Consider the following 21,998-nt stretch of genomic DNA (forward strand, 5'->3'; position numbering starts at 1 on the left):
AAAAATCAAGTCATCAACATATAGACAAACCAACAAAATATCTCCATGATCGTTAATCTTTGTATAAAGATAATGTTCATGTGGGCATCTTAAATACCCATTGTCATGGAAATATTTGTCAATTCTGCTATTCCACGTCCTTGGAGCCTGTTTCAACCTATACACTGTCTTCTTCAACTTTAGAACTTTATCCTCTTGTCCTTTCATCACATAACCAAGAGGTTGTTCTAAATATACTTCTTCTTCAAGATATCCATTCAGAAATGCCGATTTGACATCCATCTGAAAAATCTTCCATATATTTTGAGCCGCAAGTGCAATCATCAATCTTATGGTCTCCAAGCGAGCAACAGGAGCAAATACTTCATCGTAATCAACGCTTTTTCTCTGAGAGTAGCATTTCACAACTAATCTCGCTTTCTATCTTTCCACTTCTCCTCTTTCGTTTCTCTTTGTCTTGTACATCCATTTGCACCTACTGCTTCCTTTCCACTTGGAAGAGTAGAAAGCTCCCATGTGTCGTTCTTCTTTATAGCCTTTATCTCATCATCCATTGCGATCTTCCATTTTTCATCTTGTATAGCTTCTTCAAAATTTAAAGATTCACTGTCACCAAATAGACAAAAGAGAGTTAGATCATTAAAACCTTCATTTAACTCTTCAGTTTCATCATATATGTCCCGCAAACTTCTAATGCGATAAGTCCCTTCACTTGAAATTGATGTAGATGATGAAGGCGTGGTTTGTACTAGCGTGACTGGTGATGGAGGTGGGGTTGATGGAGAAGCAATATCACTAGTTTCATCACTATCTTCTGGGAAAAAAATAGATACTTGTAGTCTTTTGGTTTATCATTCCAATTCCATGCAGCTTCTTCATCAAACACGACATCTCTGCTTACCACCATCTTCTCTGTAGCAGGATTATAAAGCTTGTAGCCTTTGGAGCTTGCATCGTATCCAACAAAAATATGTTTCTCACTTTTATCATCGAGCTTACTGCGCTTCTGATCTGGTACATGAGTATAGGCAATACTTCCAAAAACTCTCAAATGAGAAATAGATGGCTTTCTTCCGGTTCATGCTTCTTGCAGAGTTTTATTCCATACACTTCTAATGGGAGAACGATTGGACAAATAAACAGCACATTCAACAGTTTGTGCCTAAAACTCTTCTGGCATCTTTTTACTCTTCAACATGCTTCGAGCCGTGTTAAGTATAGTTCTATTCTTCCTCTCGACAACACCATTTTGCTGTGGAGTCCATGGAACTGTCATAGGCCAACGAATTCCATTTTCTGCACAAAAATCTTTGAATTCATTCGAAGTGAATTCTCTTCCCCTATCAGATCTCAAGGCTTTTATATAAATACCACTTTCTTTTCAGCAAGAGCTTTGAATCTCTTGAACATGCCAAATACTTCTGATTTCTCCTTGACAAAATAAACCCAAGTTTTTCTGCTGAAATCATCAATGAATAATAAGAAATAATTATTCTTATCGAAAGAACATGGCTTGATAGGTCCACAAAGATCAGTGCAAACAAGCTCTAGCGGTCTCTTTGCTCTCGAAGAAGATTCTTGTGGAAAACTATTTCTTGATTGCTTGTCAAGCAGACATCCTTCACAAAGTTGTCTTAGATGCTTAACATATGGCAATCCTTTCACCATGTCCTTCCTGGCTAATAATCTCAAGTCATCAAAGTTCAAATGCCCAAGTCTTAAGTGCCAAATCCAGGATGAATCTTTCAAACACGACTTCAAACATTTTGCAACATCAGTTTGAATGTTTAATGGAAACATTCTATTCTTCGTCATTTTGACTTTAGCAATCATATTGTCACGATGATCCCATATTGAAAGACTATAATCTTTGATTAAAATATTGTAGCTTTTCTCTAAGAGTTGTCCCGAACTCAAAATATTGTTCTTCATATTTGGCATATAATAGACATTAGAGATAAACTCATGCTTCTCATTCTTCAAATTGATCAAAATCTTACCTTTTTCCCTTTACAGGAATTTTTGTAGCATCACCAAATATGATATTACCACCAACAGATTCATCCAATTCCACGAACATGGATTTACTTCCACACATGTGGTTGCTTGCACCACTATCAAGATACCACGAACTGTTCTCACATGTTTCTTCATCTCTGCATGTTAAAAGCAATGATAGCTCACTGCTTTTAACATCTTCTTCAGCGTAATTGACATTTTCTTCTACTTTATTTCTGCACTCCCATGAATAATGACCAAATTTATGACAATTATAACATTCAACTTGGCTTTTGTCATACCTCCTGTCATCATTTGACTTTCCTCCATACAACCTCGAATAATTTTGTCTGCCATGACCTCTTGACGAACTGGAGTTGAAATTACTCCCATCAAACTTTCTTTGACCAAAGTCACCACGTCCACGACTTCTGAAGTCACCACGTCCACGACTTCTACCACGACCATGACCTCGATAACTTCTTTTTTGGCTATCTTATTTATCTTTCAACTGCAACTTTGATTGAAATAGTTGTTCGGTTGTCTGTTTGCTCTTCTTGAAAAGCTTCTCTTCATGGGCTTGCAAAGTACCCATAAGTTGATCGACGGACACTGTACTCAAATCCTTTGATTCTTCAATTACTACCACGATGAAATTAAATTTTTCATCCAATGAGCGAAGTATCTTTTCAAATACTTGCTCATCATTTATGGTCTCACCATACCTCTTCATTTCATTTACCACGGCTAGCAACCTTGAAGTGTAATATGAAATTGATTCAGACTCCTTCATATGTAATGCTTCATAATCACCTCTCAATTTTTTAAGTCGGACCTTCTTGACCCTATTAACTCCTTTATAAGTATTCTCCAAAATTACCATGCTTGCATTGCGGTGGTTGCTCCAGAAATCTTCTCAAAATTTGTATCGTCAATGGCTTGATGAATAATGGTGAGAGCCTTTTGGTCTTTCTTTCTGGTATTTTGCAAAGTCTCTCGTTGAGCTTGATTCAAAACCACATCCTCTGTTGGTTCTTCATAGCGTCTATCAACAATCTCTCATGCATCTCTTCATACGAATACAACAACTACTATAATTTTCTTTAGTAAGACGAGACACTTGGAAATAAACCAAATTGTTGTTTGCCATTTGCAAAAACAACTGTTTTCAAACTCAAGCTCTGATACCACTTTGTTGGAAGCGTGTGATGGACACTTGTTAATTTAGGATCGACAAGAATCGTTTGAGAATAAACAACTTTTCTTGTATTGAAAAATTTCTCACAAAATACACATTCAGTTCACAAACTCTCTCAAACTCTCTTGTTTTTCTTGTCTACACACTTGCTTGACATACAACAAATGAACATCCTATTTATAGGACTCCATGGAAGAATCTAGATCCATAAACATCCTATGAACCTATAAATACTGTAGACACCGTATTTGGTCCGGCTTCATTTTAGTTTTATTTTTAATTATTTAATTTTTATTTTATTAAATTCTATAGGATTACTTTATTATTGGTTATAAGCTAAAGTTTAAATTAAATTAAAAAAATAGATTTTGTTTTAAAGAATTTGATTTAAAATTAAAATAAAAGAAATAAAAAGATTTTATTTTATTTATATAATTTTGTTTTAAATAAAGGTTTTTTTAATTAAAAAAATTTAGATTTTGTTTTGGTTAAAAATAAACATTTGGTTTCTCCTCCCGTTTTTCCTTCGTCAAAACCGAAGGCTTTCCCTTCCCTCTTTTTCTCTGGTTTTACTCGACTCACACATGTTACTGTTATTTTTTTTTTGGTATATTTAAAGGGGCACACAACACACAGAGGGGAGAGACAAAAAAGCATACAGTGCAGAGAGTTAGAACCCCATCACCTCATCACCATATTTTATTCTCTCCATCTCTCTTATCCCACCATCACCACTTTTCTCTTGCATACCCACGACCTCCGACGACGCAAGGGAATGACGCGAACGACAGCAGCAACAACCTTCTTCTTCATAGTTTCTTCCAAGCCCGCTGGCACTCCGACGATCTCCGTGCATTTTAACTAAGTATCAAATACGTTGGAAAGGGAAAGAATCAAAAGATTTTTTTTTGTTTTTTTTAAGAAAAAAATGTTTTTTTTTAAGAAAAAGTTTTTTTTTTACTTTTTTTTAAAAAGGAAAACGTTTTTAGTAAGGAAAAAAAATCTTCTAAATTAATTTTAAATAAGTTTTTGAAAATAAAATAAGGATTTTGATATTTTAAAATTTGTTTTAAAATAAAAGGTTTTCTTTTTCTAATAAAGAAGAGTTTTTTAAACGAAATAAATATAAACTTAATTTTATTTCAATAAAATATTTTACTTTAAAATTTTGGTTAAAATAAGTTGAAAAAAATAGGAGTTTTATAAAATAAATCTTGTTTAAAAAAATTTAGATTCTTTTACATTTGGATTATTTTTATTTAAAATTTAGTTTTTATTTAAAATGATTTTTTTTACAAGGTTTATATTTTTTGTGTTACCTTTGTTTTATTTTTTTATTAAAAAAGAATCTTCTGCTGCATGATTTTAAAAAGGGGAGATAAAAACAGAGTATTTTAGAATAAAATACTCATTTAAATTTCTTTTAATGGTTTCGTAGTTATGGTTTTGAAAAAATCTTAACAAAAAAAAATTAGTTTTTTTTTAATAAGTTTTGTTAAAGTAAATTTGACTTTGTTTTTAAATAATTTTTTTTTTCTTTTAAATAATTTTGTTAATTTTGAAATAAATAAAAAAGATATTTTTTTGTTTTAATTTAACAAAATTTGTAGTTTTTTTTAGTTTAAAAAAATAAATCAAAACTTTTGTTTGTATAAAAGAATATGATGTTTACATCTTAAGATGTTGGCAAAGTGGTAAGATGTTCGTTTTTTAATGTACATGACCCAAGTCCTTGTCTTTATTGTTAGGTGACCAATCAATTGGTGGTGTACTCGCCATTTGCTCTCCCTCACCAAAGCAGACGGGAATCAAAGAACATGCTGATCAACAGATCTAGTTTTAAAAATAAATAACATAAAAACGTTTTAATTGAATTAATTAATTAAAATGTTAAAAAAATTAATTAACTAATTAAAATATAAGCAATAATAAAAGGATATTACTTATTTTGCTCGGTGATTCCTAACCGCCATATTAACTTGATTTTCCATTTTATTCACGAGATGCTTGTTGATGGCACTATAAAGTTTCTACCTGCTTCTGTTCTATTTCTTTGTTGTCGTTATAGATATACACCTTCTATCTTGATTGGGGGAGAAGTTATTGTTCAGTTCTGAAATTAACCTGTTGTGTTAATTTAAATGGCTCAGTTACTGTTTTGTTAAGTTTGTTTTTGTTACTTTTTACACTCCACGTATATATGTGTGCACTTTTGGAGAACAATGGATCGGAACAATTATTTTCTATCTAGTTGTACTCTCAAGAGTATACATGTAATTGAATAACTCTTTTTCTTGCTACTCATAATGAATAAGTGATTCACTAAAACACGTAAGAGAAGAATTATCGAACGAAGGCTACGACAATGTAGTAATAGTCCTATCTAATATCGTTGAATACAAATTTAAAATTTGTAACCACAGATATATGGGTTTGAAATACATTTTATATGTATTTCTCTCCCATACACAAAATTACTAATCCCATTGTTCCATCATCCTCCAAGATGAGGAACCAAGATGAGGAAACAAGGAGGAGAAGAAAATACAAAAAGTAAAAAATAAATCTAAGAGTAAAAAATGGAAACACAATGAATCTTACAAATCAACAAATAAAAGTTTCATATTTGCTGACATTTGTCTCCTCCTAACAATTTTCTAAATATTCATTACTTTATTTGCCATGCCACCTGTGATGGGGACGTAAAATGAGATCAGACTAAACAACGGAGGACGAAAGTTTGATCGAGAGAGGAGCGAGCTCACGAAACTAGGTAAGGAGGCTGGAACCAGCGACGCCGGCCCGGGGTCGGCGTCGAGATGTTCTCGACCACCGGTCGGGAACGTCGGTGGTTCTCCTCAACCTTTGTGGAGCCTGATCCAATTCTACCTTGTCTCAACCCTCAATCCGACATTAGGCCCACGATGAAATGCACGGGTTCAGAAGTCATGATCTCTTGGGTACACTAGGATTCGACTTCTATAATTACTAAAGGGATTAGAATTTGACTTTTATAATCAGGAGGTTAAACCAAACTCTAAAGGTACACGAAAATACCCTACTCTCCCGACTACTCCGATTCTGACTTAAATATCGGAGCATGTGTAGCAAGAGTCACACCGATCTTTATTGCTCTTCTATTTTGTAGGTTTTGTTCATCTATTTTATTTTAGAAGATTGGTGCGAATTTGACAAAATAGCAAAGGCCAAATTTCTGACGCCACCTATTAGAAATACTCTTGATTGTAAATATGGCAAAGTAGTTTATTCTTCTCCTTAGCACATTACACGCAACTAACAATTAAAAGTTAGGATTTATTAGTTTTAAATTTATGTTTTTGAAATTTTATAAGATTCCAAAAGTATCTTTAAAATCTAAAAAACTTTTTTTATACATAAAATTAAATAACAAAAGAAAAAAACAGCATAAGCTGTGTCAATAGTTTTCAAAATCCTTTATTTTTTAATAGCTTTCATAATAAAAACAGGAAGAAAAAAAACTGAAATTAAATTTATTATGAAATACATATTTCACGTGATGAGAGCCTGCCTGATAATTTATCCTTATCGGGTTCGGGATTAACAAACTAAAAGCTATTGTTGACAGATTGGGAAGTTTTTTTCACTTTGTTTGAGCTTCAAAACAACCATTTTTCTCCATCACTAAATTTTACCGATGTCGCAAACTGTAGAACCGAAACCCTTTTAATAAGGCACCAAATTGGAGACCATTCTCATTTCCATTCCTCAGCCACTGCACCCCTCTTCCGAAACCAAAAACCTTGGACCATTTCCAAGCCATGGCCGGCAACCGTGCAGAACAAAGTTTGTATTTCGTGAGACAAGTTGTAGAAGGACGATGGTTTTCGGTGTTCGCGTCGTTTCTGATCATGATCGGTGCGGGCTCGACGTACGTTTTCGGAACATACTCCAAAGTCATGAAGGCTCAATTCGATTACAGCCAAACCCAAGTTAACACCTTGGGATTCTTCAAAGATTTGGGCTCCAACCTTGGCGTTTTCGCCGGCCTCCTCGCCGAGGTGGCACCGCCATGGGTTCTCTTCGTCGTCGGCTCGTCGCTCAACTTCGTCAGCTACTTCATGATTTGGCTCTCCCTCACTCACCGGATCGCCAAGCCTGAGTTTTGGCACATGTGCACTTACATTTGCTTGGCTGCCAATTCCCAGAATTTCGCCAACACAGCGGTTTTGGTCACGAGCGTGAAGAATTTCCCCGAGCGAAGAGGGATTATTCTGGGGCTGCTCAAGGGCTTCGTTGGAGTTGGAGGGGCCATCTTAACACAGATGTATTTGGCCATTTATGGCCATGAAAATCAAGTCAATTTGGTGCTTCTTCTTTCGTGGTTTCCCACCATTATATCTCTTGTGTTTTTGCTCACAATTCGACCAATCAAAGTTCGGAAACATCCGGACGAGCTCAGGGTGATGTACCACTTGCTCTATGTGTCCATAATTCTGGCTTTGTTTCTCTTGTTCTTGACCATAACCCAAAAGCAAGCTGTTTTCTCTCAAGAGGGCTACATGAGTGGGGCTGCGGTTATTGCCTCCTTGCTATCTATCCCTCTTTTGATCGCTGTTAGGGAAGAATTCTTGCTGTTCAAGCTCAACAAGGAAACCACAAACCCGTCGGTCACGGTTTCGATTCTTGATCAGCAGAGACCTGCACCGATGTTGGACGAAATTGTAGAAGCTGAACCCTCATGTATGTCAAGTGTGTTTAACAAGCCCCAAAGAGGGGATGATTACACCATCTTGCAAGCTCTCTTCAGCAAAGACATGGCTCTTATTTTCGTCGGGGCGCTCTGCGGATGCGGCTCGTCCATTGCCGCCATTGACAATCTAGGCCAAATCGGAGAGTCACTTTACTATCCCGCTCAGTCCATAACCATCTTCATTTCCTTGATTTCCATATTCAATTTCTTCGGCCGGGTCTGCTCAGGCTTCATCTCCGAAACGCTTATGACCAAACACAAATTACCCCGTCCTCTCATGTTCGCCCTCGCCCATCTCCTCACCTGCATTGGCCTCCTCTTCGTCGCCTTTCCATTTCATGGTTCGATCTACATCGCTTCGGTCGTCGTTGGGTTCGGGTTTGGAGCCCAAGTTCCGATGGTATTCGCCATTATCTCTGAGCTCTTCGGTCTCAAACGCTACGCAACCCTCTTCAACTTTGGACAACTCTCGGTCCCGATCGGATCTTATATACTAAACGTGGATATAATAGGGAAGTTGTACGACATGGAAGCAAGAAAACAGGGTACTACGAAGAACGGCAAGGGTTTAACTTGCACGGGCCATGAGTGCTTCAGCACCTCTTTCACAATTTTGGCAACAGTAACATTGTTTGGGGCTTTGACTTCGCTTGTGCTGGCTTTTAGGACTCGAGACTTTTACAAAGGCGACGTATATAATAAATATAGAGAGGACATGTGGATGCCTGAATCGGATATGGAATTCTATTGCTTAGATAACAAGAAAAAAAGCAACGACAATCATCCCAATATTGTGGTGCACAAAAAATATGGTTTCTTTTAATATTAGATGATGAGACAATCATCTGTGTTGGCCATTAAGATTTAATATTCTGCCGGTTAGTTTTCTCAACAAAACTGGACACTCACAGATATTGAAAAAAAACAATAATTCGTGTCGTCTAGTAATCTAATTATGTATTCTAATCCATGATTAGCTCCTAGTATTATTTAGAAAAATCATTTAAATTGGTATAAATTTTAAAACTACAAAAATTAAAATAAGTAATAATAAAAGCGAGAAAAAGTTACTTGAGGTGTGATTTACTAATATCTATAAAATATTATCAACTATTTTTTCCTAAGGATCAAACAAATACTCTAACTTAATTATCTAACTATTATAACCATGAGTAAATTAGGCCTAAGTTCTAATTTTACTTCCACATATCTATTAGAAAAACCCTTTGGTGGCTGTAAAATAATTGTATATCGTGCTCAAAGAGGGGGACCTATGAATATTTGTTTATAAATAATTTATATGTTAGTATTATGCATTAAAAGACTCGAAAAACTAGAACTACATTGTAATATAATTTGAATATATTATGATATACCTATTGTACTTAGTACATTAAGGTATATCAGTTATAATAAATGTATTTAGTATATAATATATCAAGGTATGTAGGTCAATGATAACTAATATACATAAGATAAAGTCGTTGATATACTTAAAATACGATATATCAATTATATACCGTAATTTTCATATACTTTACATAAAGCATATCAAATATATCAAGGTAAGTGAAATATTTTGAATCAAGTATATTAGTGATATAGTTGATATATTTAATATGAATTATACCAAAGTGTATCAGTACTGATGTACCTAATATGGAATACATCAAGGTATATCAGTTAATGTAGTTAATGTATGAAATACATCAGGGTAAGTAAAAGAGCTATAGGATTTACGAAGAAGAAGAAAATGAAAAGAGGTAAATCAAAATGAAATTGGTTTAAACTAGGGGTGTACACAGATTGGGTTGGGTCAGGTTAATTGTATTTTTTCGGACCAACCCGAAATTTCGGGTTGGTTGATTATCCAACCCGATGAACCCGATTCAATCACCTAACCCAACCCAACCCTTATATTTTCAGGTTGGGTCGTCGGGTTATAAATCAAAATGCATAAAGAGATCAGAGAGCATGCCTACCGATGATACATGAACAGATTGGGGAGTATAGACAAAGCGAAATACCAACAGCTCCCTTGGACTAAGATAGATCAGGCAGAAACACAATTAGATGAAAGGCAAAATTGAGCTATGTTAAGAATGGAGCCAAAACAAATTGAAGAAATAATGGTTCATTGGGCCTAGTCATGCCATAGCCCAAAACATCACCAAATTGCTTCCTCATTAAGTGTGAAAATATTTTTATGTAAAAATTATTATCTTGCCGCCCACTAATTCAACAACCCCTAGAGAGAGAATTAAGTGTGAGAAAAATTTACAGAGAGAGTTCTTTGGCGAGAGGTTCTTTGTGAGGCTTCACAGAGAAGAAAAAACGTGAGTTCTGTAAGTTTTGTTTCCATTGAAGAGTTTTAGAAGCTTGTAAGAGTGATCGTGATCATTTTTCTTTGAGAGAAAAGTGAGAGAAATCATTGTAGAGCGTTTGTAAACTCTTGAAGATTCTCCTGATATTTAGTGGAACCTACAACGGTAGCAGAGAACTGGACGTAGCTCACATTGGGTGAACCAGTATAAATCCGGTGTCGATTTCTCTTCCCTATATTTTATTGTTCTTGTTGCTTGTGGTTTAGGTTGGTTTATCTACTCTTTGAGCATAGTTCCGATTTGATTTATTTCTGTTATAATTGGAACCAGAACCTGATCTGGGATTTGTTAGCATATATTGTCTGGAATTGTGATTGAGATAATATTTGTTAGCTTGTTTTATTCCTAACAACTGGTATCAGAGCGAGGTTGAAGAACAATGGCAGGGGACGACAAATTGGTCACTTTTAATGGGTGGATTTTTCGTTTTGGAAAAATCAGGTATTAGATTATTTGCACTCGAAAGAGTTGGAATTTCCATTAGAAGGAAAGCCGGATGATATGGGAGAAAAAGAATGGAAGAAGTTGGACAGGAAAGTGTTGGGTACGATTCGCTTGACATTAACTAAAAATGTTCAGAGCAGCGTGGCGAAAACGACCACAATGGGGTTGATGAATGCCCTAGCCAACATGTATGAAAAAGCCTCGGTAAATAATAAGGTGTATCTTGCAACTAAATTTTTTAATTTGAAAATGGCTGAAAGTACACCTATTACTGCCCATTTAAATGAGTTTGATGTGTTGATTAACAAATTGGTAGCTGTTGATTTAGAATTCAGTCATGAAGTTTATGCTATTTTGTTATTAAGATCTTTGCCTGATAGTTGGGAACCCATGCGAGCTGCTATTTCAAATTCTTGTGAGAAAGAGAAATTGAAATTTGAAGATGTTAGAGATGCAGCTCTTGCAGAAGAAATTCGCAGGAAGGACTCTGGTATCGCTCCTACTTCTGGTTCAGTATTGAATGTGGACAGAGGAAGAAATAATAACAGAGGTTATGGGAATCGAGGCAAGTCGAAAAACAACAGAAGCAGGTCGAGAAACAGCAGGTTTGAGTGTTGGAATTGTGGTAAGATTGGACACTTGAAGAGCAATTGCAAGGCCCCGAAGAAAAATGAAGGGAACGAAGCCGATGCTAATGTTGCTGAGCAGATACATGATGCTTTGGTTATTGCAGTTGAGAGCGCTCATGACACATGGGTGATGGATTCAGGTGCGTCTTTTCATACTATAGGACAATGTGACATTCTTGAAAATTATATTGCAGGAAATCATGGAAAAGTATATCTTGCCGATGGAGAGCCTTTGGATATCATTGGTATCGGTGAAGTGAATTTAAAAATGGCGAATGGTTCAGTTTGGAAAATTCGCAAGGTACATCATGTTTAGAATATGATGAAAAACTTGATTTCTGTGGGGCAGTTGGATAATGAAGGATGTGAAATATCCTTTGGTCAAGGAAACTGGAAAGTTACAAAGGGTGCCATGGTGATTGCTCGAGGAAGCAAGTCAGGAACTTTGTATGTCAACAACAATGATAAAGACATGGTGGCTGTTGTAGATCATTCGAGCTATACTCAATTATGGCATAACGTACTGGGACATATGAGTGAAAAAGGTATGAAAATTCTTCACTCTGCAGGGAAGTTACAGGGACTTAAGGCAGTTGACCACAAGCTGTGTGAAGGTTGTGTATTTGGGAAGCAGAAGCGTGTCAGTTTCTCAAAAACAGGTGCAGCGCCAAACCTACGAAATTGGAGCTGGTTCACACTGATGTATGGGGCCTTCTGAAGTTTTTTCTCTTGGAGGTTCCAGATACTATGTGACCTTTATAAATGACTCAAGCAGGAAGGTATAGACTTATTTTATCAAACATAAGTCTGATGTATTTTCTGTTTTCAAAACTTGGAAAGTTATGGTTGAAAATGAGACAGGTCTGAAAATTAAAAGCTTGAGGTCAGACAATGGTGGTGAGTATGTTGATGGGGAATTTAAAAAGTATTGTGCAGACAGTGGAATTGTGATGGTAAAGACTATTCCAGAGACACCACAGTAGAACGGTGTGGCAGAGAGAATGAACAGGACGCTGAATGAGCGTGCCAAGAGCATGAGATTACATGCGGGATTGCATAAGATGTTCTGGGCAGAGGCAATCAACATTGCAACCTATCTGATCAATAGGAGCCCGACCACATCACTAGACTTCAAATTGCTTGAAGAAGTCTGGAGCGGTAAACAGGTAAATCTTTCTCATTTAAAGGTTTTTGGCTGTGTATCTTACCTTCACATTGATTATGTAGACAGGAGTCAACTGAATGCTAAATCCAAGAAGTGTTATCTTCTTGGTTATAGTGGAGCTGAGATGGGCTATAGGTTTTGGGACGACCAAAATAGGAAAATTATCAGAAGCAATAACGTGATCTTCAATGAAGATGTTCTGTACAAGGACAGAGCAAATGATAAATCTGAAAAGTCAGAGTCAGATGAAAGTACAGAAGAGAAGACTAGGTACATAAGTCTTCCTAGAGTTAAGACCAATACAATAGGAATTGAAGATCATAGTACAACTACTCCTGAGGAACCAGTTGTGGAATCTGAGGAACAGGTTATTGAACCTGATGGACCAGTTGTTGAAACTGAAGAAGTTCAGAGAACACCACCTACAGTAATTAGGAGATCTAGCAAAACTATCAGACCACCACAAAGGTATTCCCCTACTTTGAATTATATATTATTGACTAACAGAGGTGAACCTGAATGTTATGAAGAAGCAGTTCAGTTAGAAGATTCTGTCAGGTGGGAGTTAGCCTTGAAGGATGAAATGAATTCTCTTCTGACAAACCAGACATGGCAACTTACTGAGTTACCAAGAGGTAAGAAAGTTTTGCAGAACAAATGAGTGTATAGAATCAAATAGGAGCCCGATGGCAGCAAAAGATATAAAGCAAGGCTTGTAGTCAAAGGCTTTTAACAAAAGGAATGTATTGACTTTCATGAAATTTTTTCTCCAGTAGTTAAACTAACTACTATTAGAACTGTATTATCGATAGTGGCAGAAGAAGATTTGTTTCTGGAACAAATGGATGTAAAAACAGCTTTTCTTCACGGTAATTTGGAGGAAGAAATTTACATGAAGCAGCCACAGGGATTTACAGTACAGGGACAGGAGAAAATGGTTTGTAAACTTCAGAGAAGCCTGTATGGTCTCAAACAGGCTCCCAGACGGTGGTACAAGAAGTTTGACAGTTTTATGTGCAATAATGGATTTCAGAGGTATCAGGCAGATCATTGTTGCTACATAAGAACTCACGGTAACTCTTCTATTATTTTATTGCTATATGTTGATGATGTGTTAATAACAGGACCAAACAAACAAGAAATTCTAAAGATAAAGGTTGAATTATCTGGAGAATTTGATATGAAAGATTTGGGAGCTGTCAAACAAATCCTAGGGATGAGGATCGAGAGAAAAGATGGTACGTTAACATTGTCACAGGAAGAATATGTAAAAAAGGTGATAAACAGATTTTACATGGGAGATGAAAAACCTGGGAGTACTAGTACTCCTTTAACTTGTCATTTTAAATTATCTAAGGAGCATTCACCCACTAAGCAAGAAAGAGATTATATGGCTAGAATTCTATACACTTCAGCTATAGGTAGCTTGATGTATGTCATGGTTTGCACAAGACCAGATATTGCACATGTCGTGGGAGTTGTTAGCAGGTATATGAATAATCCAGGGAAGCAGCACTGGGAGGCTGTGAAGTGGATCTTCAGATATTTGAGAGGAACAACTGATTATGCTTTACATTTTAAAAGGTCAGATTTTAAATTGCAGGGCTATGTTGATGCAGATATGGCAGGTGAAGAAATGACATTTTAAGAGCTCGGAAACGATGAAGATGGCTGTGTCACATTCGGTTGGAAATCTGAAGTTTCAAAAGTCTATGATACTGTAATTGTTTAGGAGATTCACAAGAAGTAGAAAGAAGTCTGGATCTACTTCTGGTATGAAGAATTCTATGGAGTCAACTTTGGCAGTAGGCATAGTCAAAGGAGTGGGAGTGACGATATTGAATGTTTTCACTACCCTAAGAAGGATCATTTCAAGAGACACTATAGGAAGCTTAAGGAAGATGAGGCAAAAGAAGTCACTACAAACATTTTGTCAGATGATATGTTGCTAGCATGTGTTTGGACTGTTAGCTTTGTGGTGCACATAGTCGCAGGTGATATGTATTTTTTTTCCCAACGGTTGCTATTTTTACAAATTTTTTTATTAATTTTTTGCTATTTTGCAAGTGCCCAAAATTAAAATATTTAAGAACAAACTAAAGTAAGAAATAGGAGGAAGAATTTGAAGCGTGACACCATTCTACAAGAGTGATAAAAATATATTGAAGTAACAAAAAATAATTAAAAAAATAGTAAAATTAGGAATTAAACTGGTAGTATGATTGTAATTAGCTAACTCCATATGGAAAAGAAAATACCCGTTCTACATAAACTAAATATAAATATTATTAAAAGATGGAAGAATATTTAAAAATGATGAGAGTGTTGATTTGTTAATTTAAAGGTTTGTTGTGATTTTTTTTATTAACTATTTTTTAGACGTATCTATTAATATCGATATTTTATCTATATTTTTGTCTATATTTCCATAAAATCGATACCTCAATATTTCAATAAACGTTAACATTATTTACAACTTTGTTTATAAAATATGTTTTAAATTTTTAAAATCGCCTTTCTAATTCAGTAGCTTGAATTGTTATGGCAAGAAGGGTCTAGGTTTTTCATTAAATTGTTAAGTGAGCTGCCAGTGTTTAGAATGCATAAGAAAAATTAAGAGTAATTATGAGTAAAGAACATTTTTTTTCTTGGAATTTGGAATTAGGTTCTAATTAGTTATTTTTAAAATCATCACTTTTGGTCCGTGAGATGTGAATTTAGTTTCAATTTGATTCTTGAAGTTTAAAGAATGACAATATTGGGTTGTGAAGATTGAATTTTGTTTTAATTAGTGGTGTTTGAATTTGGTTTCTAGTTAATTGATCAATGAGTTAAGTTCATCGTTATTTAACCCAACAGAATGATGAAGTGACATTTTTAATTAAGGGTGATGAAGTGACATTTTAAGTACAGGGTGACTATATAATATTGTCCACCACCAATAAATAAGGTTCCTAAATAATTTTAAATCATGTGATTTAAAATCTAAAAAATATTTTAAATTTTAAATTTTAATTTTTTGATTTTTGATATTTTTGATATTTTTGGGTTTAGAGGTTGGTAGGAAAGGAAAGTGAAATATTTTTTTTATTAATATCTGCTTTTTAATTTTTTTTTATATCTGTGAGTGTCCGCACACCCGTTTACCCGTTAATTTTGATTTTTAATTGAAAATTAAATATGACAAAGTTAAATTAATTTACTCGAAATTTATCTGAAATCCTTTGCAAAAAAATTTATCTGAAATCCTGAAAAAATTCAAATTTTATAGTTAGGAAAGAAACACGATATTTTATATTTATGTGATAACAAATAACAAAATTTATTTGAAATCACTCCAAATTTTGGAAAAACACACTTATCATCCATCTGTTTATTTTATATAAAATCAATATGCAAAAATAGATGAAAATATTTATTTTCTTTTGAAGAGGTTGAGGGGGCATGAGCTTTTCTCATGTATGTATGGTTATTTTAATTTAACCCCAATTGGTTATTTTTTGGCATTTGAAACAATCAATTAAAAATAGAGTAACATTTCTCAAAAGAAAAAATATATAGAGAAAGGTTAAAAGATAGTTGGGTGAGCAAATGTATCCGAAAAACTAATCCGAACCATTGAAACTAACAAAACCAATATTGGTCAGTTGGTTTAGAGGATAAGATGGTCGGAGTCGGTTTTGCATAATGCAAAACCGATATGTCGTTGATCGGAATGGTGAGAAAATCACTTTCTGTATTTTGTATTTTTGTTTGTTTTAAATTTTATTTGTACTTTTTATACTTTTACGTTTCTTTTTTAGCTTCCCAATATTTTAATTTCTCAATGTGTTTGTTCATTTAATATTTTCTTCCTCTTTTTTTTTTCCTTGTGATTCTTTAGTTCTTCTTCCTTGCAAATTGCCATCTTTTTCATTTCTTATTCCTCTTCTTTGCAAATCGCCATTTTTTTTTTCATTTCCATTTTTTGCCTTCGCAAATTACAGATAGCCCAGCCCCTCCCTATTTGTGTTTGTAAATCTCGACTTCGCAACAGGCATGAGCAGTATTATAGGTTTCCTCCCTTCTCTTCAGTTCGTAGCACTGCGACCCTTCTCCCTCACTTTTCTTCTATGGACAACGTAGCAGCTCCCTCTCCTTCGTTGTTCGCAGAGGCTTACAGTGGAAATCAACTAAATTGACCGACCGAATCTACATTGTTTCAATCGGCGCAAGAGAGCTTCGCAGAAAAATCGGTTTTCGAAAATTGAAACCGACTGGTCGATTTTGAACAAAAACTGACCCCGGCCGATGCTCACCCTTAACAGATAGATGGATGAAAGATTATTCTATGAACACATTTTAAAAATTCTTTCCTACATTTAACAACATAAAACCGTTAATTAGTCATATTATTCTAATCTGATAACAAAATTTCCCAAATTTGAGATGTTGAGAGACTAATCGAGTCAACGAGAGAGATTCAAGAAGTGAGGGAGATCAACTTTTTCGAGTTAATCAAGCATCAAATCGAGTTAATATAAGGAAAAACTAATAATTCAACATTTATATTCATTCCGATTTATATTTATCAATAAGCTATCGTATAAATAAAATAAAAAGTGGAGTTATTGAATTCTAGTATAGGTTACATAAAATATTGCAAAAAATATCACCAAAAAGCATAATTGCAGATATTGCAAAATTAAAATCTATATATACCCATGTAATTAGCAAAGGCAACAATCTCGAATTCCATTTTCTAGTATCTATGTTATTGGCATTATATAAAAACTTAATCAATAATTTACTGAGATAACATATCACTGATATACTAAGAATTAACCTTAGATCGACTCAATTAATTTACCTATCTTTAATTAAGAGGTTTCCCTTGGTATTAAAAAAAATTGTTTACTCAGATTATGATCAAGTTCAATTGGTTATATAATAAGATTAATTAGAAATTAGTATTTTGTTTTATGTTAATCATTGATTTATCCCTTAAAAAAATTGTTATATTTGATAGAAACAAATTGATATTTACCATCTAAATAGGTTTGTTAAATTAATTAGCTAAGTAAAGAATTAGCTGTTGTCTAACCATGGGAAGGAAGTTTCACTTTGTTCTTTGTCCATCATTGAATTTTAGCAATGCGCGTTAGAGAGACGCATAGTACGCCAACTTCTGAACTGAATTCCTTATATAAGCTACGCATAATTCCACATCCAGTAATTAAAATCAAAATCAAAATCAAAATCAATTCTCCATTCCCTTAATTCCGACATCCGCCGCCATGGCCAACGACGGAGCCGCCGAAGCATGGATTTTTATCAGACAAGTTGCGCGGGGACGGTGGTTCTCGGTGTTCGCGTCCTTCATGATCATGATCGGCGCCGGCTCAACTTACATGTTCGGGACTTACTCCAAAGCCATAAAGACCGAATTCAATTACAGCCAAACCGAAGTTAACACATTGGGATTCGCCAAGGACCTCGGCTCGAACGTCGGAGTTTTCGCCGGTCTTCTCGCCGAGGTGGCTCCGCTGTGGGTCCTCTTCATCGTCGGCTCAGCCCTCAACTTCTTCAGCTACTTCATGATTTGGCTCTCCGTCACCCGCCGCATTGCCAAGCCCGAATTCTGGCACATGTTCATCTACATTTGCTTGGCTACCAACTCACAGAATTTCGCCAACACCGCGGTTTTGGTCACCAGCGTCAGAAACTTCCCCGACCGAAGAGGGATCATTCTGGGGCTTCTCAAGGGCTTCGTTGGCATCGGAGGAGCCATCTTGACCCAGTTGTATTTAGCCGTGTACGGCCATGAAGACCCATCGAATCTTATTCTCCTTCTTTCGTGGTTCCCCTCATTCATATCTCTTTTGCTTTTGCTCGCAATTCGACCAATCAAAATCCGCAAACATCCCGATGAGCTAAAAGTGCTTTACCACTTGCTTTACGTCTCCATACTTCTGGCTTTGTTTATCTTGTTCTTGACCTTAATGCAAAAACAAGTGGTTTTCTCTCACACTGGATATGCGAGTGGCGCTTTCGCCATTTTGGCCTTGTTGGCTCTCCCCCTTTTGATCACTGTTAGAGAAGAGCTCATGCTCTACAAACTCAACAAACAAAACAATGACCCATCCGTCATCGTTTCCATCGTTGGCGAGCAGAAGCTCCCGATGGTAACCGTGCCCCAGAACACGCCGCCGACGTCCACGCTGCAAGAAATTACCGAAATCTCGCCGTCCTGCCTCGAAAACATATGCAACAAGCCTGAAAGAGGGGAGGATTTCACCATCTTGCAAGCCATCTTCAGCGTAGACATGGCTCTTGTCTATCTCGCCACCTTTACTGGCTGTGGCTCCTCCCTTGCTTCCATTGACAACATAGGCCAAATTGGTGAGTCTCTTCACTACCCAACTCAATCCATAGCCATTTTCGTCTCTTGGGTTTCCGTTTTCAATTTCTTCGGCCGCGTCTTCTCCGGCTTCATCTCCGAAACCCTCATGACCAAATACAAATTACCTCGCCCTCTCATGTTTGCTTTTTCCTTTCTCCTCACTTGCATCGGCCAGCTCTTCATCGCCTTCCCATCTCCTGGCTCGGTCTACGTCGCTTCCTTGATCATTGGGTTCGGGTTCGGAGCCCAAGTTCCCCTGTTGTTCGCCATAATCTCCGAGCTCTTTGGTCTCAAACGCTACTCAACGCTCTTTAACTGTGGACAACTGGTGGTCCCGTTTGGATCCTATATACTAAACGTGGATATAGTGGGGAAGTTGTACGATATTGAAGCCATAAAAGAAGGTAGTAAGAAGACTGGCAAGGGGCTAACTTGCACCGGGGCTCATTGCTTCGGCTGGTCTTTCACAATTTTGGCATCAGTGACATTGTTTGGAGCTCTAGTTGCGCTTGTGCTGGCTTATAGGACTCGAGAGTTTTACAAAGGCGACGTATATAAGAAATACAGAGAGGACATGTGGATTCCACAATCGGAAATGGAATTCTATAGGTTAGATAACAAGAAGAACATTGATGATTGAAGTAAACATTTGTAAGGAGAGAAGAGGAGAGAAAGAGAGAGGGAGCGACAAATAGGACTTTACCATTTTACAAAATTGTTTGATATGCTTATATATACCCATATCTTATTGATGTATTTTTTATATGTTGTAGTTGTAACTTTTATGTGAGTTACACGTGCTTTATGATATTTTTAGATTTTGGACATTTTGAAAATGCTGAAAGAAATTTTAAATTCTCATTTTAATAGACTAAATATTTTGTTTTTAATTCTTTTTATTGTAGAAAAAAAGGAGAACTTTCAAAATTTCAAATTATCACTCTTTGTTATAGTTCGTAATATCCACAAAAAGAAGAAAATTTTTAGCCAAAGCGAGTATACTTCAACAGCATATATCTCCAACCAAGAGACAGTGAGTTTAATTATCCATTCCATATATTATAGAAGAAGAAAATTGTGAACTTTCAACATTTATAGAAAGCTCTTAAATTTCTAATAAAAACAAAAAAGTTGAGTATAAATTTCATTTTTCTTGGGTGAAATGTCTATTTAAATTTCTTAACTTCCAAAAAATGAACCCTACAGTAAAATTTCTATAAATAAACTAACAAGCTGGACACGGTTGTTGTGTTGGTATGGGTTGGCCATAACATGGCTTAAATAGAATGCTAAACAAACACTTCAGGTACTTAGGTATCGAGTCGTGAAGCTACAAGGAATTTGATTAAAGTGGTTGGTGTTTATTGAGCTATGGTTTATGAGCTATAGTGTTGAGAATTACAAATTATTTTCAATCATTCATAGTGTCCTTGGCCTCGATATTGGGATTATGGCATTATGATTTAATCTCTATAAGACTTTGATTGAGAATAATGATGTTAGCATCATTTGAGAAATTAGACTATTATTTAGAAATTACTTTCAGATCACAATATGATTTCGTACTCACAGTGACTTTTCCTATACACTCACTCGAATATATTTCTGCAGTGTATATGTGATTAGGCTTGTTTACGCTGTGTATCATGAGTTTATCCGATGTATAGTATGATTAGTGTACTCCTACTATGTGTCTTGAGTAGGGGTGAGCATTAGTCGGTCGGAGTCAATTTTTGGCTTACCTTGACATAAAAAACCAACGATTTTTTTTTTAATTATGTTTGTACCGACTGATCCAGCATCGATTCGATCAGTAAGTTTTTATCAGTGAAACCCGATACTTAAATATTTTATAAAGAATCGGAAGGAGGTGGGGGTGCAGGGCTATGGCGCTACAAAACGAAGAAGAAGATAATAGTGAGAGTGGGATGCATCGATGGAGCTAAGAAGTGGGAAGACGAAGAAGAAGGATGCCGTGGAGTAAGCAGCACCGCTAGGAGGAGGAAGAAGAAAAGAAAAAAATGGAGGAGAGAGATGAGGAGAAGAAAATGATAGGAATAAAACAAGCTAACAAATATTATCTCAATCACAATTCCAGACAATATATGCTAACTAATCCCAGATCAGGTTCTGGTTCCGATTATAACGGAAATAAATCAAATCAGAACTATGCTCAAAGAGTAGATAAATCAACCTAAACCTCAAGTAACAAGAACAATAAAATATAGGGAAGAGAAATCGACACCGGATTTATACTGGTTCACCCAATGTGGGCTACGTCCAGTTCTCTGCTACCGTTGCAGGTTCCACTAAATGTCAAGAGAATCTTCAAGAGTTTACAACGTTCTATAATGATTTCTCTCACTTTTCTCTCAAAGAAAAATGCTCACGAATCACTCTTATAAGCTTCTAAAATTCTTCAATGGAAACAAAAACTTACAGAGCTCACGTTTTTCTTCTCTGTGAAGCCTCACCAACAAACTCTCACCAAACCCTCTCTCTGTAAATTTCTCTCACTTGATTCTCTCTCTAGGGGTTGTTAAAATCGTGGGCGGCAGACACTTACTTTTTAACAAAAGAAAATTGCCAACTTAATCAAGAAGAAATAATGTAATGGGCCTTTTTTTTATTTAAGCCCATTAAGCCACCTTCATTCTTTCTTTTAATTTGGCTCCATTCTAAAAAATCTCCCACTTGGAGACAAAACAAGCATCACGTCTCTTCTGCAATGGTAGCGGCTCCTCTCTACTCATGGAGAAGTCCAACTGAAGTTGCGCACAACTTCAGTTTATCAACAGGGACGGCCTTCGTAAACATATCGGCTGGATTCTCAGTTCTTGGAATCTTTTCAAGCACCAGCATCCCATCTTCCAAAGTTGATCTGATAAAATGGTACCTTATCTGTATATGTTTCGTTCTCGAATGAAATACAGGATTCTTTTGTAAATGAATAGCGCTCTGACTGTCACAATAAGTCTCTTTTCCCAATTTCAAACCAAGTTCTTTTAAAAAGGACTGAAGTCATATCATCTCTTTACTTGCCTCAGTAACTGCAACATACTCGGC

At 35.8% G+C, this 21,998-nt stretch overlaps 4 protein-coding genes across 4 annotated transcripts; 2 read left to right on the forward strand and 2 right to left on the reverse strand.

Annotated features, from left to right (window-relative positions):
• Positions 1-748: 748 nt before the first annotated feature.
• LOC148212443 (uncharacterized) lies at positions 749-2,466 on the reverse strand. The gene is made up of 5 exons (XM_088122228.1): positions 2,285-2,466; positions 2,001-2,234; positions 1,372-1,861; positions 1,189-1,252; positions 749-1,011 (listed from the first exon to the last, which is right to left on the reverse strand). Exons 1-5 carry the CDS (start codon positions 2,464-2,466, stop codon positions 749-751), a joined length of 1,233 nt encoding a protein of 410 aa, XP_087978354.1.
• Positions 2,467-2,494: 28 nt separating this feature from the next.
• LOC148212444 (uncharacterized) lies at positions 2,495-2,881 on the reverse strand. The gene has a single exon (XM_088122229.1). It carries the CDS (start codon positions 2,879-2,881, stop codon positions 2,495-2,497), a length of 387 nt encoding a protein of 128 aa, XP_087978355.1.
• A 4,115-nt stretch (positions 2,882-6,996) lies between these two features.
• LOC111020469 (protein NUCLEAR FUSION DEFECTIVE 4-like) lies at positions 6,997-12,103 on the forward strand. The gene is made up of 4 exons (XM_022297153.1): positions 6,997-8,724; positions 10,754-11,525; positions 11,580-11,686; positions 11,735-12,103. The coding sequence occupies exons 1-4, from the start codon at positions 6,997-6,999 to the stop codon at positions 12,101-12,103; spliced, it is 2,976 nt and encodes a 991-aa protein (XP_022152845.1).
• A 5,723-nt stretch (positions 12,104-17,826) lies between these two features.
• LOC111020470 (protein NUCLEAR FUSION DEFECTIVE 4-like) lies at positions 17,827-19,572 on the forward strand. The gene has a single exon (XM_022297154.2). It carries the CDS (start codon positions 17,827-17,829, stop codon positions 19,570-19,572), a length of 1,746 nt encoding a protein of 581 aa, XP_022152846.2.
• The last annotated feature ends 2,426 nt before the right edge of the window (positions 19,573-21,998 follow it).

This window comes from Momordica charantia (genome assembly GCF_013281855.1).
Source record: "Momordica charantia cultivar OHB3-1 chromosome 3 unlocalized genomic scaffold, Mcharantia_2.0 BLBB01000003.1, whole genome shotgun sequence".
NCBI lineage: Eukaryota > Viridiplantae > Streptophyta > Magnoliopsida > Cucurbitales > Cucurbitaceae > Momordica > Momordica charantia.

Bases quoted from the DNA above. Each gene is read 5' to 3' on its own strand.
- LOC148212443 (XM_088122228.1), bottom strand. From the start codon at position 2,466: ATGGTCGTGGTAGAAGTCGTGGACGTGGTGACTTCAGAAGTCGTGGAC. The intron at 2,235-2,284 runs GTTGAATGTTAT...ATGGGAGTGCAG, and splicing joins GGAGGTATGACAAAAGCCAA to AAATAAAGTAGAAGAAAATG. The intron at 1,253-1,371 runs GTATTTATATAA...TGGACTCCACAG, and splicing joins CTCTTGCTGAAAAGAAAGTG to CAAAATGGTGTTGTCGAGAG.
- LOC148212444 (XM_088122229.1), bottom strand. From the start codon at position 2,881: ATGGTAATTTTGGAGAATACTTATAAAGGAGTTAATAGGGTCAAGAAG.
- LOC111020469 (XM_022297153.1), top strand. From the start codon at position 6,997: ATGGCCGGCAACCGTGCAGAACAAAGTTTGTATTTCGTGAGACAAGTT. The intron at 8,725-10,753 runs GTGCACAAAAAA...TGGAAAAATCAG, and splicing joins ACAATCATCCCAATATTGTG to GTATTAGATTATTTGCACTC. The intron at 11,687-11,734 runs GTACATCATGTT...TCTGTGGGGCAG, and splicing joins CAGTTTGGAAAATTCGCAAG to TTGGATAATGAAGGATGTGA.
- LOC111020470 (XM_022297154.2), top strand. From the start codon at position 17,827: ATGGCCAACGACGGAGCCGCCGAAGCATGGATTTTTATCAGACAAGTT.